The following is a 14,133-nucleotide window of genomic DNA, read 5'->3' as shown; positions in this document are numbered from 1 at the left end:
GCCGGATGGGCAGAGGTCGGGAGACCTGCGCCAACCAGACTCTTGTGTGGCCCTTGGGGACGGCGTGTCCCTTGTGGGGGGTCAGAGTGCCCCCCAGGAAGTCCTGGCATGCCAGGCAAAGATTCAACCTCAGGGTGGTGACTCTGGGTTGGATAACCGGGTTCAGAGGTTAAACTTTGACCTGGTGGGGGGTAGATGTGCCCCCCAGAAAGTCCTGGAATGCCAGGCAATGGTTCAACCTCAGGGTGGTGACTCTGGGTTGGCTTACCAGGTGAAGAGGTCAAACTCTGACCGGGTGGGAGGTAGGTGTGCCTCCCAAGAAGTCCTGCTGTGCCAGGCAATTGTCCAACCTCAGGGTGTTGACCCTGGGTTGGATGGTCAGGTTCAGAGGTTAAACTCTGACCTGGTGGGGGGTAGGTGTGCCCCCCAGAAAGTCCTGGCGTGCCAGGCAGTTGTCCAACCTCAGGGTGTCGACTCTGGGTTGGATGGCCAGGTTCAGAGGTCAAACTCTGACCTGGTGGGGGGTAGGTGTGCCCCCCAGAAAGTCCTGGTATACCAGGCAAATGTTCAACCTCAGGGTGGTGACTCTGGGTTGGATATCCAGGTTCAGAGGTTAACCTCTGACCTGGTGGGGGGTAGGTGTGCCCCCCAGAAAGTCCTGGCGTGCCAGGCAATTGCCCAACCTCAGGGTTGTGACCCGGGGTTGGGGAACCAGGCTCAGAGGTTAAACTCTGACCTGGTGGGAGGTAGGTGTGCCTCCCAGAAAGTCCTGGTGCGCCAGGCAATTGTTCAACTTCAGGGTGGTGACCCTGAGTTGAATGGTCAGGTGCAGAGGTTAAACTCTGACCTGGTGGAGGGTCAGTGTGCCCTCCAGGAAGTCCTGGTGTGCCAGGCAATTGTTCAACTTCAGGGTGGTGACTCTGAGTTGAATGGGCAGGTGTAGAGGTTAAACTCTGACCTGGTGGGGGGTAGGTGTGCCTCCCAGGAAGTCCTGGTTTGCCAGGCGGTGATCCAGTCTGAGGGTACAGACCCTGGGCTGGGAGACCAGGTTCAGGGTGTCCCCCCGGACCTGGAGGGAGGGGCTACTGATAACAGTGCCCCTACCATGTTGTCTTCTGAGGAGGCCACTCCTAGTTGGAGGGTGCTGGACCCCAGAAGGGAGGGCAGGGGGAGGGAAGCCTCACCCCGGGCCCTAGTCCAACCTGAAGGTACAGGCCCCAGGTTGGAGGGCCAGTGGCAGGTTAACAGCCCTGCACTGGTGGAGGAATGGTACAGGGTGACTTCTGTAAGCACCCTGACCATGTTGGACTCTGGGGGTACCGCTCCAGGAGGGAGGGTACAAAGCCCCAGAGGGGAGGACCAGGTTCAGGCTGTCAGCCCTGACCTGGTGGAAGGGAGAGTGGTTAAAGGGTGCCCAGCACCTGGGGCTACCGCCCCCCACTCTCCACAGCCACAGTGGTTGGAGAGCTTTGAGAGGCCTGGGGCCTGGCTCTCATCCCTGGCAGCTGTCAGTAATCACTGTGGCTTGCTGTCCGGGTGGACAGAGTTATCCCTGGGGAGGGGACAAGTGTCACACCCCAGGGGTAGAGTGGGCAACACCACTATGTTGGTCATGGGGGTACTATCCTGCTCCTGGGATACATCTGTGAGCAAAGTAAGGTTAGGTGCTGCACAGATGGGATCCGCAGGAAAGGAGAAAGGTTCCCCATGGATGGGCTTAGTGGGCCCTGAGAGTATGGACAGAGGGATCCAATGGGAGTCAGGAAGGCGAAGAACTGGAGCATGCCCCTGCTGTTGTGGGCCTGGGTCCTTGTTCTGTCGCCTCAAACAGGGAAGTACATCAGGATAGTGATTGTTCTCCCCTGGCTTTAGGCTGGTGGGGGGTCATGTTGGACCTGGCTTTTTGACAGGGACATCCCCAAACTTTTTGCCTCCTTCCTCCTATTTTTTCTGACCTGTTGTTGTTGGCTTTTGACCTCTGAGCACTTTACCACTGCTAACCAGTGCTAAAGTGCATATGCTCTCTGTGTAAATTGTACTATTGATTGGTTTATCCATGATTGACTATTTAATTTACCTGTAAGTCCCTAGTAGAGTACACTACATGTGCCTAGGGCATGTAGATTAAATGCTACTAGTGGGCCTGCAGCACTGGTTGTGCCACCCACCTCAGTAGCCCCTTAACCTTGTCTCAGGCCTGCCATTGCAAGGCCTGTGTGTGCAGTTTCACTGCCACTTCGACTTGGCATTTAAAAGTACTTGCCAAGCCTAGAACTCCCCTTTTTCTACATATAAGTCATCCCTAATGTGTGCCCTAGGTAACCCCTAGAGCAGGGTGCTGTGTAGGTAAAAGGCAGGACATGTACCTGTGTAGTTATATGTCCTGGTAGTGTAAAACTCCTAAATTCGTTTTTACACTACTGTGAGGCCTGCTCCCTTCATAGGCTAACGTTGGGGCTGCCCTCATACACTGTTGAAGTGGCAGCTGCTGATCTGAAAGGAGCAGGAAGGTCATATTTAGTATGGCCAGAATGGTAATACAAAATCCTGCTGACTGGTGAAGTCGGATTTAATATTACTATTCTAGAAATGCCACTTTTAGAAAGTGAGCATTTCTTTGCACTAAAATCTTGTTGTGCCCTTCAATCCACGTCTGGCTAGGTTTAGTTGACAGCTCCTTGTGCATTCACTCAGACACACCCCAAACACAGGGTACTCAGCCTCACTTGCATACATCTGCATTTTGAATGGGTCTTCCTGGGCTGGGAGGGTGGAGGGCCTGCCCTCACACAAAGGACTGCCACACCCCCTACTGGGACTCTGGCAGACAGGATTGAGCTGAAAGGGAACTTGGTGCATTTCTTAGAGACTCTTTGAAGTCACCCCCACTTCAAAGGCACAACTTAGTATAAAACAGGGCCTCTGCCCTACCTCACTAGACACTTGCTGGAGAAGAAACCGGAACCAGAAACTACATCCTGCCAAGAAGAACTGCCTGGCTGCTCAAAGGACTCACCTGTCTGCTTTCTCCAAAGGACTGCTGTCTTGCTGTTGCCCTGCTGCCTTGCTGAACTCTTGTCTGGCTGTGAAAGTGCTCTCCAAGGGCTTGGATAGAGCTTGCCTCCTGTTCCTTGAAGTCTCAGGACCAAAAAGACTTCTGCCTTTCACGTGGACGCTCCGTGCGCCGAAAATTTCGACGCACAGCTTGTTTCGCGGCGAGAAAAACGCCGCACACCGACGCTGATCAACGCGACGCCCTCGGGACGATCGAGACTTCGACGCACAACCTCGCAAGGACAAAGCCGCCCGACTTCCAAGGAGAAATCGACGCGACGCCTACCGCGAGTGCGAAACTTTGACGCACAACCTCGCAAGGACAAAGCCGCCCGACTTCCAAGGAGAAATCGACGCGACGCCTACCGTGAGTGCGAAACTTTGACGCACGGCCTCGCAAGGACAACGCCGCCCGACTTCCAAGGAGAAATCGACGCGACGCCTACCGTGAGATCGAAACTTCGACGCGCAGCCCCGCAGAACGACGCGCAGCCGGAAAATAAGCAGGAGAATCCACGCACAGACCCGGGACATCTGGTAATCCTCGCGATCCACAAAAAGAGACTGTCTGCGCGCCGGAAAACGACGCCCGACTTCCCCGCGTGGAAAAGAACGACGCAAGTCTGTGTGTGCTGAGCGGAAATCGACGCACACACCCCTTTTTCCACGCATCTCTTCTCCTGTGGCCCTCTGAGGAGATTTCCCACCAGAAACCAGGTACTCTGTGCTTGAAAGACACTTTATTGCTTTTTAAAGACTTAAAGACACTTAATATCACTTTTCAGTGATATCTTTACAAATTCGTATTGCAACTTTGACCCAGATAAATATTCTATATTTTTCTAAACACTGTGTGGTGTATTTTTGTGGTGTTATACTATGGTGTTGTATGATTTATTGCACAAATACTTTACACATTGCCTTCTAAGTTAAGCCTGATTGCTCGTGCCAAGCTACCAGAGGGTGGGCACAGGATAATCTTGGATAGTGTGTGACTTACCCTGACTAGAGTGAGGGCTTTTGCTTGGACAGAGGGTAACCTGACTGCCAACCAAAAACTCCATTTCTAACAAGTATTATGTGTCCTCTGCTGCTTTCAGTATCATTGACCACTGTTTCTCAGCCAAGAAAGTTGCCCTGATGGTGCCATCTAATAATGACAGTAGTTTGGCCCTTCTAACTTTTGTTTTGTCTACACCCAAAATCCAAGCAGCAAAGGTTGCCTGTTTGTTCAACGGTATGCAAAAAGTGATTTATTGAAGGGGGCATCAGCAGTCCAGCACTATCCAGGGATATTTCTCACCTTTGTATCCAAAGCGTGACTTTCAGAGACACCTGTATGTGCAAATAACCTTTATTGTTGCTCATGTACATGTTCACTTTTTGAGCAGTGCAGATGTGTATTTTGAGCAGTGCAGATGTGAATAACCACTATTTTCACCATAGTGAGTGTACATAGGTCAACTTCCTGGATTTACCGTTCTGTCACACACCTTCAAAGGAAACGTCACACATAGTTACTGTCAAGAGCACTCCTCTAAAACTGTGCAATGAAATCAAGAATCTTTATATCATGTTTAATGACCACTTCTCACTGATGCATAAAAACAAAGGTTTGAGAGTTAGAGGTTAGCAGTCATACCATGCGGAGTCTAATACACTATAGGTTATGAATCATTTATGGTAACTGTAGGTCATTGGCTAGACAAGAAGAAAACAAATAATATTCTGCAGCACGGTATGCAAATTGTGTTGCCAAAAATCAAATCTATTATCAAGTAAAGTAAGATAGAAATCATATTGAGGTCCTACAGATATATTAGATGAAGGCAGCATGCTCAGTGGTATTAACATGTGACACTGACAGTGGCGAGTGGATGAGTGATACAATAGAGTACAGAAAGTGGTTCGATTAGATAACATCTTATTGATGAACAATGCAGCTGATAGGTCATTGAATCCAAGACCCATCTGTGGTCAGGGACACCTGTCCAAACACAAATATGGTAATTTGTTTTACCCCTTTTCATAGCAGGCACCCGGAGCCTTCATTATGACTGAAAGGACATGTCTGCGGTGTGGCCACCCTTTAAACAAAAACGTGTGGGGAAGAGGTCATCCCGACTGTAATCCACTTAGACAGATATAACTTACACTGGTATTTCTGTTCATTTTGATGTTAGGGGAGAAATAATGAATTGAATAAGGTTTAAAGAAGGAGTCACGTACAAGGAATCACCCACCTGGCATGCATGTTCCTTGGAGTACAAAGTTCACAATATTGTTTTTTGAATATGCCTTTCCCTAATGTCACAGATTAATGAAGTTATTCTTTATTTTTAAATATATTACTGACATGGTTAAAGCATTTCCTTCCCTCCTCAGATCTGCTGACTGTGCTTAAACCTACTTTAACTGTACAATTACATCACTGTAACTTAATCTGTCATGGCCTACCACAGAATATGATTAGCAGATTGCAAAGTCAATAGAATGCAGCATTTAGATTTGTATTCAGTGTACGTGTTCAAGCCTACATTACATATGTGCTGAAAGGCTAATAACAGCTCTTAGTCACAGCTGATTCCTAGCAGAGTCAGTGTGTTAGACCTGGCCCGCTCTGCAGGTTACCCCAAATGTTTTGCCTTCAATACCTTCCTTTACTAAACCCATTTTTGTTGGCTTTTAGGGCTCTGTGCAATTTATCACTGCTAACCAGAGCTTGCTCTGTCTCCCTAGACCCTGGTAAGGTTTGTCTACACCTGAGTGGCACATTTAATTTAGTTGTAAGTCCCTAGTAAAGTGGTTATACATGTACCCAGGACCTGTAAAATAAATAGCTTTTTAAAACATGTCTCAGGCCTGTCACTGCAGCTTGGAGTGCCAACTACCATTTGGACCTGGCAAAATAAACTTTTGCCAGGTCTAAACCTTTGTTTTGAATAGATATAAATGACTACTAAGGTAGGCCCTAAAGGCTCATTGGGCAGGGTGCACTGTATTCACATGTAGGACGTGTGCTTAAGTTTTCCATCTCCTAAAAGTGAAAATCTCCCAAATGTGTTTATCACTGTTGCAAGGCCTGTCTCTCCCACTACCTAACACTGGGTTACCTTATTGCATTTAATAAGTGATAGTTTTAGATTGAGAGCATATAGAGATACGCTGTTTAGACTCAAATGAAATGAATTATAATTTAGAATCATATTTAATGGTAAAGTCAGCTTCTAAAATGCCACATTTAGAAAGTTGAAATTTTCTTGCCACAACGATTTGGGCCTCATTCAGTCTCATGGGTGCACAACTGTGAATATATCTGCTGGTGGGGTTTGTGTATTCTTTCCAAATACTAAAACAAAGGGGGCTTTGGTGTGGGCAGGATGGGCCATCCTGACAGGTTGACTGGAAGAGCTGCACCCAGCTCCACTTGCACTTTAAATGGCTTATTCACACCTAAAAAGGAATCTAACCTCAGGCCTCATGTCTTTTGTCACCCCCCGGACAGTTTGTAACCTTCAAATAGGAAGGGGAAAAACTTTCTCAAGACAGATGTGGGCGTAGGGCAGGGAGTTCCCCCACATAAAGGCTGACACAAAGTATAAATACTGAACCCCAGCGCCACAATTCAGAACCCTCCTGGATCTGTGGAAGTTAAAGAAGGACTGTATTTCTGCTTAAGGACTGCCTTGCTATCTGAGAAGAAGGAAGACTGGACTTGCTAACCTTCATCCCAAGCTAACACAGAATGACTCTGATGGTCATATGGCAGACCTCCTGGTTGAGTTAAAGGGACACAACAAGCTCCAGTTGCCTCCTTGCAACTGCCCAGTTGACGTGCTGCACCTGGACTTGCCCGGGCCTTCAACCGAACCTGCCTGAGCCCAATTGGCCTCTCCTGGACTGTGGCCCTGAAAAAAGGTGCCTCCACATGCTCTTAGCTGATATCACAGTGCACTCCTCTACAAGAAGAGATGAAAATTCTGACGTTTGAGTTCCTATCAATTTGTGAACAGACCTATTTGTGCTAAGATTCTGCCATCAGTAATGACCACCAATGCAAAGTACCATGAGACCTGCTCTTTACTGACAACAACAGTCTGTGTTACTGGCAACGCAAGACTTGCACTTTGAGAAGCTCCACTATTGACTATCTGTGATGTCTGACTGGCTGTACACGCTACAGCAACAACAGTCCATGACACCATGCCAGCTCATTGTGCTACAGTGATGACCATTCATAATGCTCTCCCTGCTGCTTGCGGCCTCCACTACCACGAACTGAACTCTTCTCACTAGGCTCAGAAAGTAACTCTTTAGCAGGCTAACCTGGTCCCAGTATGCGACAGCGCTCCCTCACAGTCAGGCTGAACTTGTAACTTTACCCAAGTCTAGCGGAACCAGATGACCATGATTAGCACTGTGCTTTTAGGCACTATTTTCACTGAAAACTTTAAGACTGAATATCTCTGCTGCTTTGACTTTTGTCATTCTGGCACTCTAATTTTTTTAATTGGTTTGGGATTTTTCTTTAGTTGTTTTCACTTTACGTGTGTATGTGTGCTGCATAAATACTTTACACATTGCCTATAAGTTAAGCATTACTGCTTTTGTGACCAGCTACCAGAAGGTTAAGCATATGTTAATTTAGTAACTTTTGTGGTTCACTTTGACAAGTATTGTGGTTGATGCGTAAGCGGGGCTTCTACCCTTCTCAAACATTAACCAAATTTCTCACACTGTGCCTTCACATTGTGACAGCATCTTTAACTTCAATCTTCCCATGTACTTGTGAGTACAAACAGGGCTATTCACTCTTGACGCACTACCCACTGATGTTCACTCCAGCACATTTGACTAGCAGGCTTCTCAAGTGGACTTCTTATTTTGAGGTCCATCCCAAGTATTATAATATATAAAGCAACAAAATGACATGCCTGTCTTGCTCAGACCTCAGAGCTACACCAGCTAGATATTAGGGGTTTGCAAAATTTGTGTCATTCGCTATTGAATAATTATGCAAAACTCTACAAAATTATGAAAAATTATTCAAAATGCGAAGCTGGCATTTAGTGCAATAGTTTAGAAAGTAATAAATAGTGCAAAAACACAAGTGCTGCAAACAAGAACCACTCGTGTTCTTGTCATTCACATTGTTTTCATATTCCCCCAGTAAAATGTTGCTAAGAACATAACGTAACAACCTCAAGTGTAATTTAAAGAATTTTGCATATCCAGCATAATGCTACATCCCCTAAATTATGCGAGATCACACCGGCATAAAGGACATTTTGTATGGTGTATGGTCTGCTAGAGACGACCTCTTGCAGTATATCATTTAAAGAAGACTTTTAATAATTAGCAGTAAGGAATGGTCAATTCTACCAAAGGGCTAACACTGTTCAAATTGCCTCCAGACTTTAGTGCGAAAAGAATAAAATCTGAATGCCCTAAACCACTGTTAAATGTTGTCAATTTATTTGGATATGAAATCAGTGCTATGACAAACGTTGTGATACATTTTGTCTCGGACTCGTCCTAGAACATTACCAGTTTGGGAACTCATGCCTCAGTTTCCAACTTGGGTATTTGTCAATTGAAACAGAATGTTCAGTTTTCTGCCCCACCTCTTGTAAATCCCACTCTTTCACAAGTATTTCTTCAAAGACACAAAATACAACATAGAAGCGGTAGTATGGCTTCATGCCATAGTCCTCGTGTACCAAACCAGTCCATAAATCTTTTGACTGGGGTTTCTTGTCAGGGGTTGAGGTTCTCAGTCAGGTTTGCCTTTGAGCCTTAATTCTTTTGCACTAAATGATTAATCAATTTATAATTGTCCAAGATTAAACTCCTAGAATATCCTTACCACCAGATGCAGGATCCATCCCAGCTATGGTGGCTGTACTATGAATTTTGTGGGAGCACAAGAAGAATGGTTTTATACAAATGTTAATCTGTTGCTAGCTGGTGGCCAAGGGTGTACCGGACCTAAGATGCACAACCACCAGGCATGGGCCAATATAATCCACAGTCTTAGTCCAGTTTAATCAGTGTTTTCATTTTAATCATTGTTTACATCTTCTTTCTCCAATATTGTCTTCAATACTTATTCAGAAATATAGTGATTCCAATGTTCAAATGCATGAGAAATGCCAATCCATGCTTATTTCTGCAACATGTAGAAATCCACACCTCATCATGAGTTACCATGATGGTGTAAACCCAATGCATTTGTGAATTTAGTCAGGGTTTATTGTTATATGAAAAAGATCACTTCAGAACCATCAACCACCAACATAGCTTCAGTCGATAACAAATAATAGAGCACTTCACTGTGCTATTACCTCATGCATAGCATGCAACTTCAAAATACTGACACACGGGCCCTCCACCGGAAAATTCTGTAAAATAATGACCACCAAACACATGCTTTGTATGAAATATATGTTTAAAAATATTGTAAAAATGTTTTCAACTGCGATCTAATAAAAAAATTAACCTAAGTGACTTGTGCAAAATAATTGTGCCAAAATCCGTGTTTACTCCGTGACTAATGTGTATGAAACATACTCAATACCAAAAACGTCTGTGAAAAGACTCCCAAACATCAACAAACTAAACCCACAGTATAAACATGATAGAAAGGGAATCTGCTGTAGCGTAAAAACCGATGCATAGGGCATGTACAGAAAGGTTAACATTGTGGGTGTGTGCTCCACTGGTGCAAACTGCTAGTTTTGGTAGCATCGTTTTACTATCATATAATTGATGTCATCACTTAAAAACAAAAACTTTTGGAAAGGTGGAGTACGAGGCTGCTGTCTTTTCAGAGAAATTAGTAATATTAGTTTGTTCAAAATGGGAAAAAGGCAATGCTAAGGATGCCTCTGTAGGAGGGTAAAATTAAGAGTGTGTGATAGTCGGCATTTTAAGACGTCTTTGACCAGGATGTGACATTTAAGGTGTCATTATGACCCTGGTGGTATTAAGACCGCTAGGGTCTTGGTGGCGGTCAACTGCCACCAAAACAGTGGTTCAGCCACTTTGGCGGCGGTCTGGCCGCCACATTATGACCGGTTTCGGTTGCGCCACGGATGGACCGCCAGCAGCTTACCTCCACAGGTGTGTTTGGCAGTGCTGGCGGTCCTAATCTGCCAGGACAGCGCTGCACGCAGGGCTGCCATGGGTATTACGCCCCCCTCTCCACCAGCTTTTATGTGGCTGTTGCACCGCAATGTAAAGGCTGGTGGAGAATGGGTGCATGGGGCCCCAGGTGGGCCCCTACACTGCCCATGCACTGCACTGTCTATGCACTTGGCATGCTGTCTGCATTGAACAGCATGACAGGTGCTGCTGCACCCAACGCACTACAGCATTGCAGCTGGCTCAATTATGAGTCGGCGTCAATGTTGTAGGCTGTTCCCTGCTGGGCCAGTGGGCGGAAACACAATTTCCACCCTCTGACCCAGCTGGGAACTCGTAATGGGGTCTGCGGGAAGGCAGCCGCCCTGGCGGCAACCTGACCGCGCAAGCTTGGCGTTCGGCCTTTTCCATCCCCCAAACTTATCACCCCCTTAGTGTTCAGTTTTCAGGAAGCAAAAAGGGAGTAACTCTGCAAGAAAAGTAACACTGAGAAATTGTCAGCCATGAGGGCGGCACTAAACTAAAGACAGTGTAATGTTAAGGGAGTGTGCTCAATGACTTTGGTTGGGTGGGGGATTTTAAAGTTTGCAATAACTTTAAGGATAAGGTACAGTAACAGCCTGATTTCAACAGAAGATTTTTGAAAAGAGGTGTTCTTTGAGAAGTAATATTTAAAAGATCTATAAGTGAAGGTATTTTTAACTCTATTTTACTGTTTTGTTTATTGACCACTTTTTCTTCTACCTTTGCTTTTTATCCTCAGTGCATTTTAATAACATTTCCCTTGTTTGCAGGTTCGTGTTTTCACTTTTTCCGTTGGGCAGCATAATTATGACGTGACCCCTTTGCAGTGGATGGCGTGTGCTAACAAAGGTAAGGGAGCAAACTTGCTTAAAGCGCTTCTGTGGGGGGGTTGCTCTTGGTGACTGAGAAACGAGCATTAGCATAGAAGAGGGCACCCCTCTTATTCTCTTTGCGTGGCACTGCTGGTAGGAAGGGCATATTGCTCATATAGTACTCTGCTGGAGTGCCCTACAAGGACATTGTTTCACCAAAATATAAAGGGTCACGAATCTGGCATCCCTCACTCTTAGACTCATGAATGCATCACCGGACTCCCAGAGAATCCTATTGCCTGTTTGGTGTCTAGAAAAAAGTTAAAGAGTGAAAGCTGTAACATTGTTTTTAAAATGAAAGTGAAACATGGCGTACATGGGATGGGAAATAAGCAAAAAGAAGGGTAAGGTTTACAATCACGTATGGAACATGACATGAACAAGTAGAAAATGGGGAGAGCAGAGGTATTCAGCGTCTTTTGCTTTACTTTATTTCAAAAAGTACATGTAACCCATACAGTCATCTCAACACCACCCATCACTGAGTAACAGTGACAAACCCGAAGACACCTACACAAATACCACCTTTCGAGAGCAAAGCCAGTACCACGGCACACGTCTCATCGCCATATACTTCAGTTGGTGATGCTACAAGTCCAGCCCTCTCATAAGATTCTATGGTGAGAAATATAATAAGAATTTTGTAGTGATGTGACAGTGAGTTCATAGAAATCGAGAGTATCACTAAACCAACAAAGAAACTATCTCTCTCAAGATCAGACATTATTTAATTTAGGCTGCTGACATGGTTGATGGTCACATGGTGTTATACCCCATTATAGTGCCCTCCCTTGTGGATGGAATGATGCCCAGTCTACTCAAATCCAAACAGCACCAAGTGGCATATGGAAATAACGCACATTGTGATACTTACAAACTCCTTAACATAACATCAGTACAATCTTGAGGACCACTAGTCCTCTCGATTCTCCCCGCAGAGCATGCTGGTCCTCCTCCTTCTTCGCCCTAATAGATAGCACTCTTTCCTCTCTCATTTGTGGCAGCTGCTCTTCCATGACTCTTAAGTCTGTCTTCTGTCTTCTTTGCAGTTTGGTCAATTAACTTTATCCCAAGCATTGCTAGACCAGGGGAAAAGTGTATCTTGCCCCGATCTCTCCATCCTTAAAACTAAAAGAATTAAGGAATGTGCCAAACGCCTTTTTATAGGCAATTGCAAAAGAGAAGTTGAACACTGAGGCAGTGATCTGCTTTATTCCCATCTATCACACATTGCTGTCTGGGCAGCCGTATGAATAGTATTTTGTAAACATCCTAAATTGCATAAATATCAATTAATGTACTATTTCGAAATTAATGAAAGACTGTAATTGAATCAAAATTGTTTGGTGTAACTAGTGGAAATAAGCACATCTTCTCAAATTACTGTTCTACAATAACATTCACTTCGCCTAGAACCTGTGCCACTGACATGACATTACTAGGATGTGTTCACAGTGCTGAAGCATGTTGTATATACAGCTCAGGAATGAAACTGCCTTCTGAAGCCTTTTATATACCAAGATACTGGTAGAGATGGTTTACAGTGCTGCAGTCCTCTAAAACATTGGTGAGACAGTGTTGCAAGAAAGTGCACTTTCCTGGAGCGCTATCGCACTAACAGGAAGGCTCCAGGAGGGAGTTCACAGTGCCATACACGTGCGTCACTGACTGCACACTGAAGGAAGAATCACATGGTGTTGGAGTGTTGTGGCACTGGCATGGCTGTTTCTATTCCTCTACAGCACCGACGGGGCAATTCTGTGCACAATACCCAAAGGTGTTACAACCCCGAAAGGTACCACTATATTACATCACACACTGCTAGGGTGCCTCAGTGATTATGCACTGAAGATTACTTATGCAGTGATCTGTAGATCACGAGTTCTAATCCTGACAAGGCTAACTCAGACTTCTAGACTTTGAGTGCCAGCAGATAGAGTAAGATTAAATTAGATAATAATAAAGCTGGTTATTTACAGTGTTTAGGAACAACACGAGTGTGGTATGAAGCATTATATGACAATGATTTATAACTTTGATGGGAACCATCAGAGGAAGTTTGTGCTTGAAAATTGATCACAAGAATAAAGTGAGATTGCATTGGTTGGGCTCTTGTGGCAGGAGGGCTATTTACTGAACTAATATTTCATACTTTTTCTCTAGGTTATTACTTTGAGATTCCATCTATCGGAGCTATAAGAATTAACACGCAGGTGAGTAAATGCATCATCTGTGTGCTATGCTCAGCAGCTATCAATTCAGAAGGTTTAGTGCCAATTCCTTTTGGTCCATCGATGCCCCTTGTGCTCATAATATTTTAATTATTTCCTGTAATTTAGAAATACGGATATATACATGAAACTCATACACTCTCTTGCTTGCTACTATGTAGTTGATTTTCTCATTTGCATTACAAAAAATATGCTTAATCTACATGGAATAGCCTTTTAAATCGAAATAATGCCTTCAAAAATGTATTTAACAATTGAATCAGCCATTTGATTTGTTGCAGGCAGAAAGAATCCTTCCAGAATACTCTGAATACATTTATGATCCTAAAAAAAATACTGGGTATTTTTGACAGACTCCTGTAATACATCTCTGCTTCCCTTTCTATAACATATCAAAGTATTTTTCATTAAGGGTTTTTAGAGTTGAGCAGCAATGGAAACACCTTTAATTAAAATAGAAAGTGCTATTTGAGAGGAGAATGCAGTTGAGGAAATTCCTCTGCCACAATCGCTTTATAGCTCTGATTCCATATCAGAATAAAATATGGTATTTATTGCTCCTGGTAAATACTGATACTCTAGGAAAGGTATTTACCAAGTGAACTAAACATTTCCTGTGCCAAGTAATGAATGGTGAAATAATGCATAATGTGGGACGTGGTATTTATCACACCAAAATACTCATGTTCTGCATTTTTATGTCATATTTCCTTTCCATAAATTGTTGCAGATTTGACCTGCTGAAATCAGTCAGGACAAAACAGTGATAATTTGACAATTGTTACACCACCCAAAATTATGATCCCCTC

At 44.5% G+C, this 14,133-nt stretch overlaps 1 protein-coding gene across 2 annotated transcripts in view; it reads left to right on the top strand.

Annotated features, from left to right (window-relative positions):
* Positions 1-14,133, top strand: part of CACNA2D2 (calcium voltage-gated channel auxiliary subunit alpha2delta 2) — a 1,401,889-nt gene that overhangs the window by 1,143,400 nt on the left and 244,356 nt on the right. For both annotated transcript variants that reach the window (XM_069206762.1, XM_069206763.1), the window contains exons 13-14: positions 10,992-11,070; positions 13,257-13,306. In XM_069206762.1, coding sequence (XP_069062863.1) covers positions 10,992-11,070; positions 13,257-13,306 — 129 coding nt within the window. The remainder of the gene's footprint in view (positions 1-10,991; positions 11,071-13,256; positions 13,307-14,133) is intronic.

This window comes from Pleurodeles waltl, chromosome 9, assembly GCF_031143425.1.
Source record: "Pleurodeles waltl isolate 20211129_DDA chromosome 9, aPleWal1.hap1.20221129, whole genome shotgun sequence".
Taxonomy (NCBI): domain Eukaryota; kingdom Metazoa; phylum Chordata; class Amphibia; order Caudata; family Salamandridae; genus Pleurodeles; species Pleurodeles waltl.
This window is presented reverse-complemented; position numbering and strand designations above follow the sequence as displayed.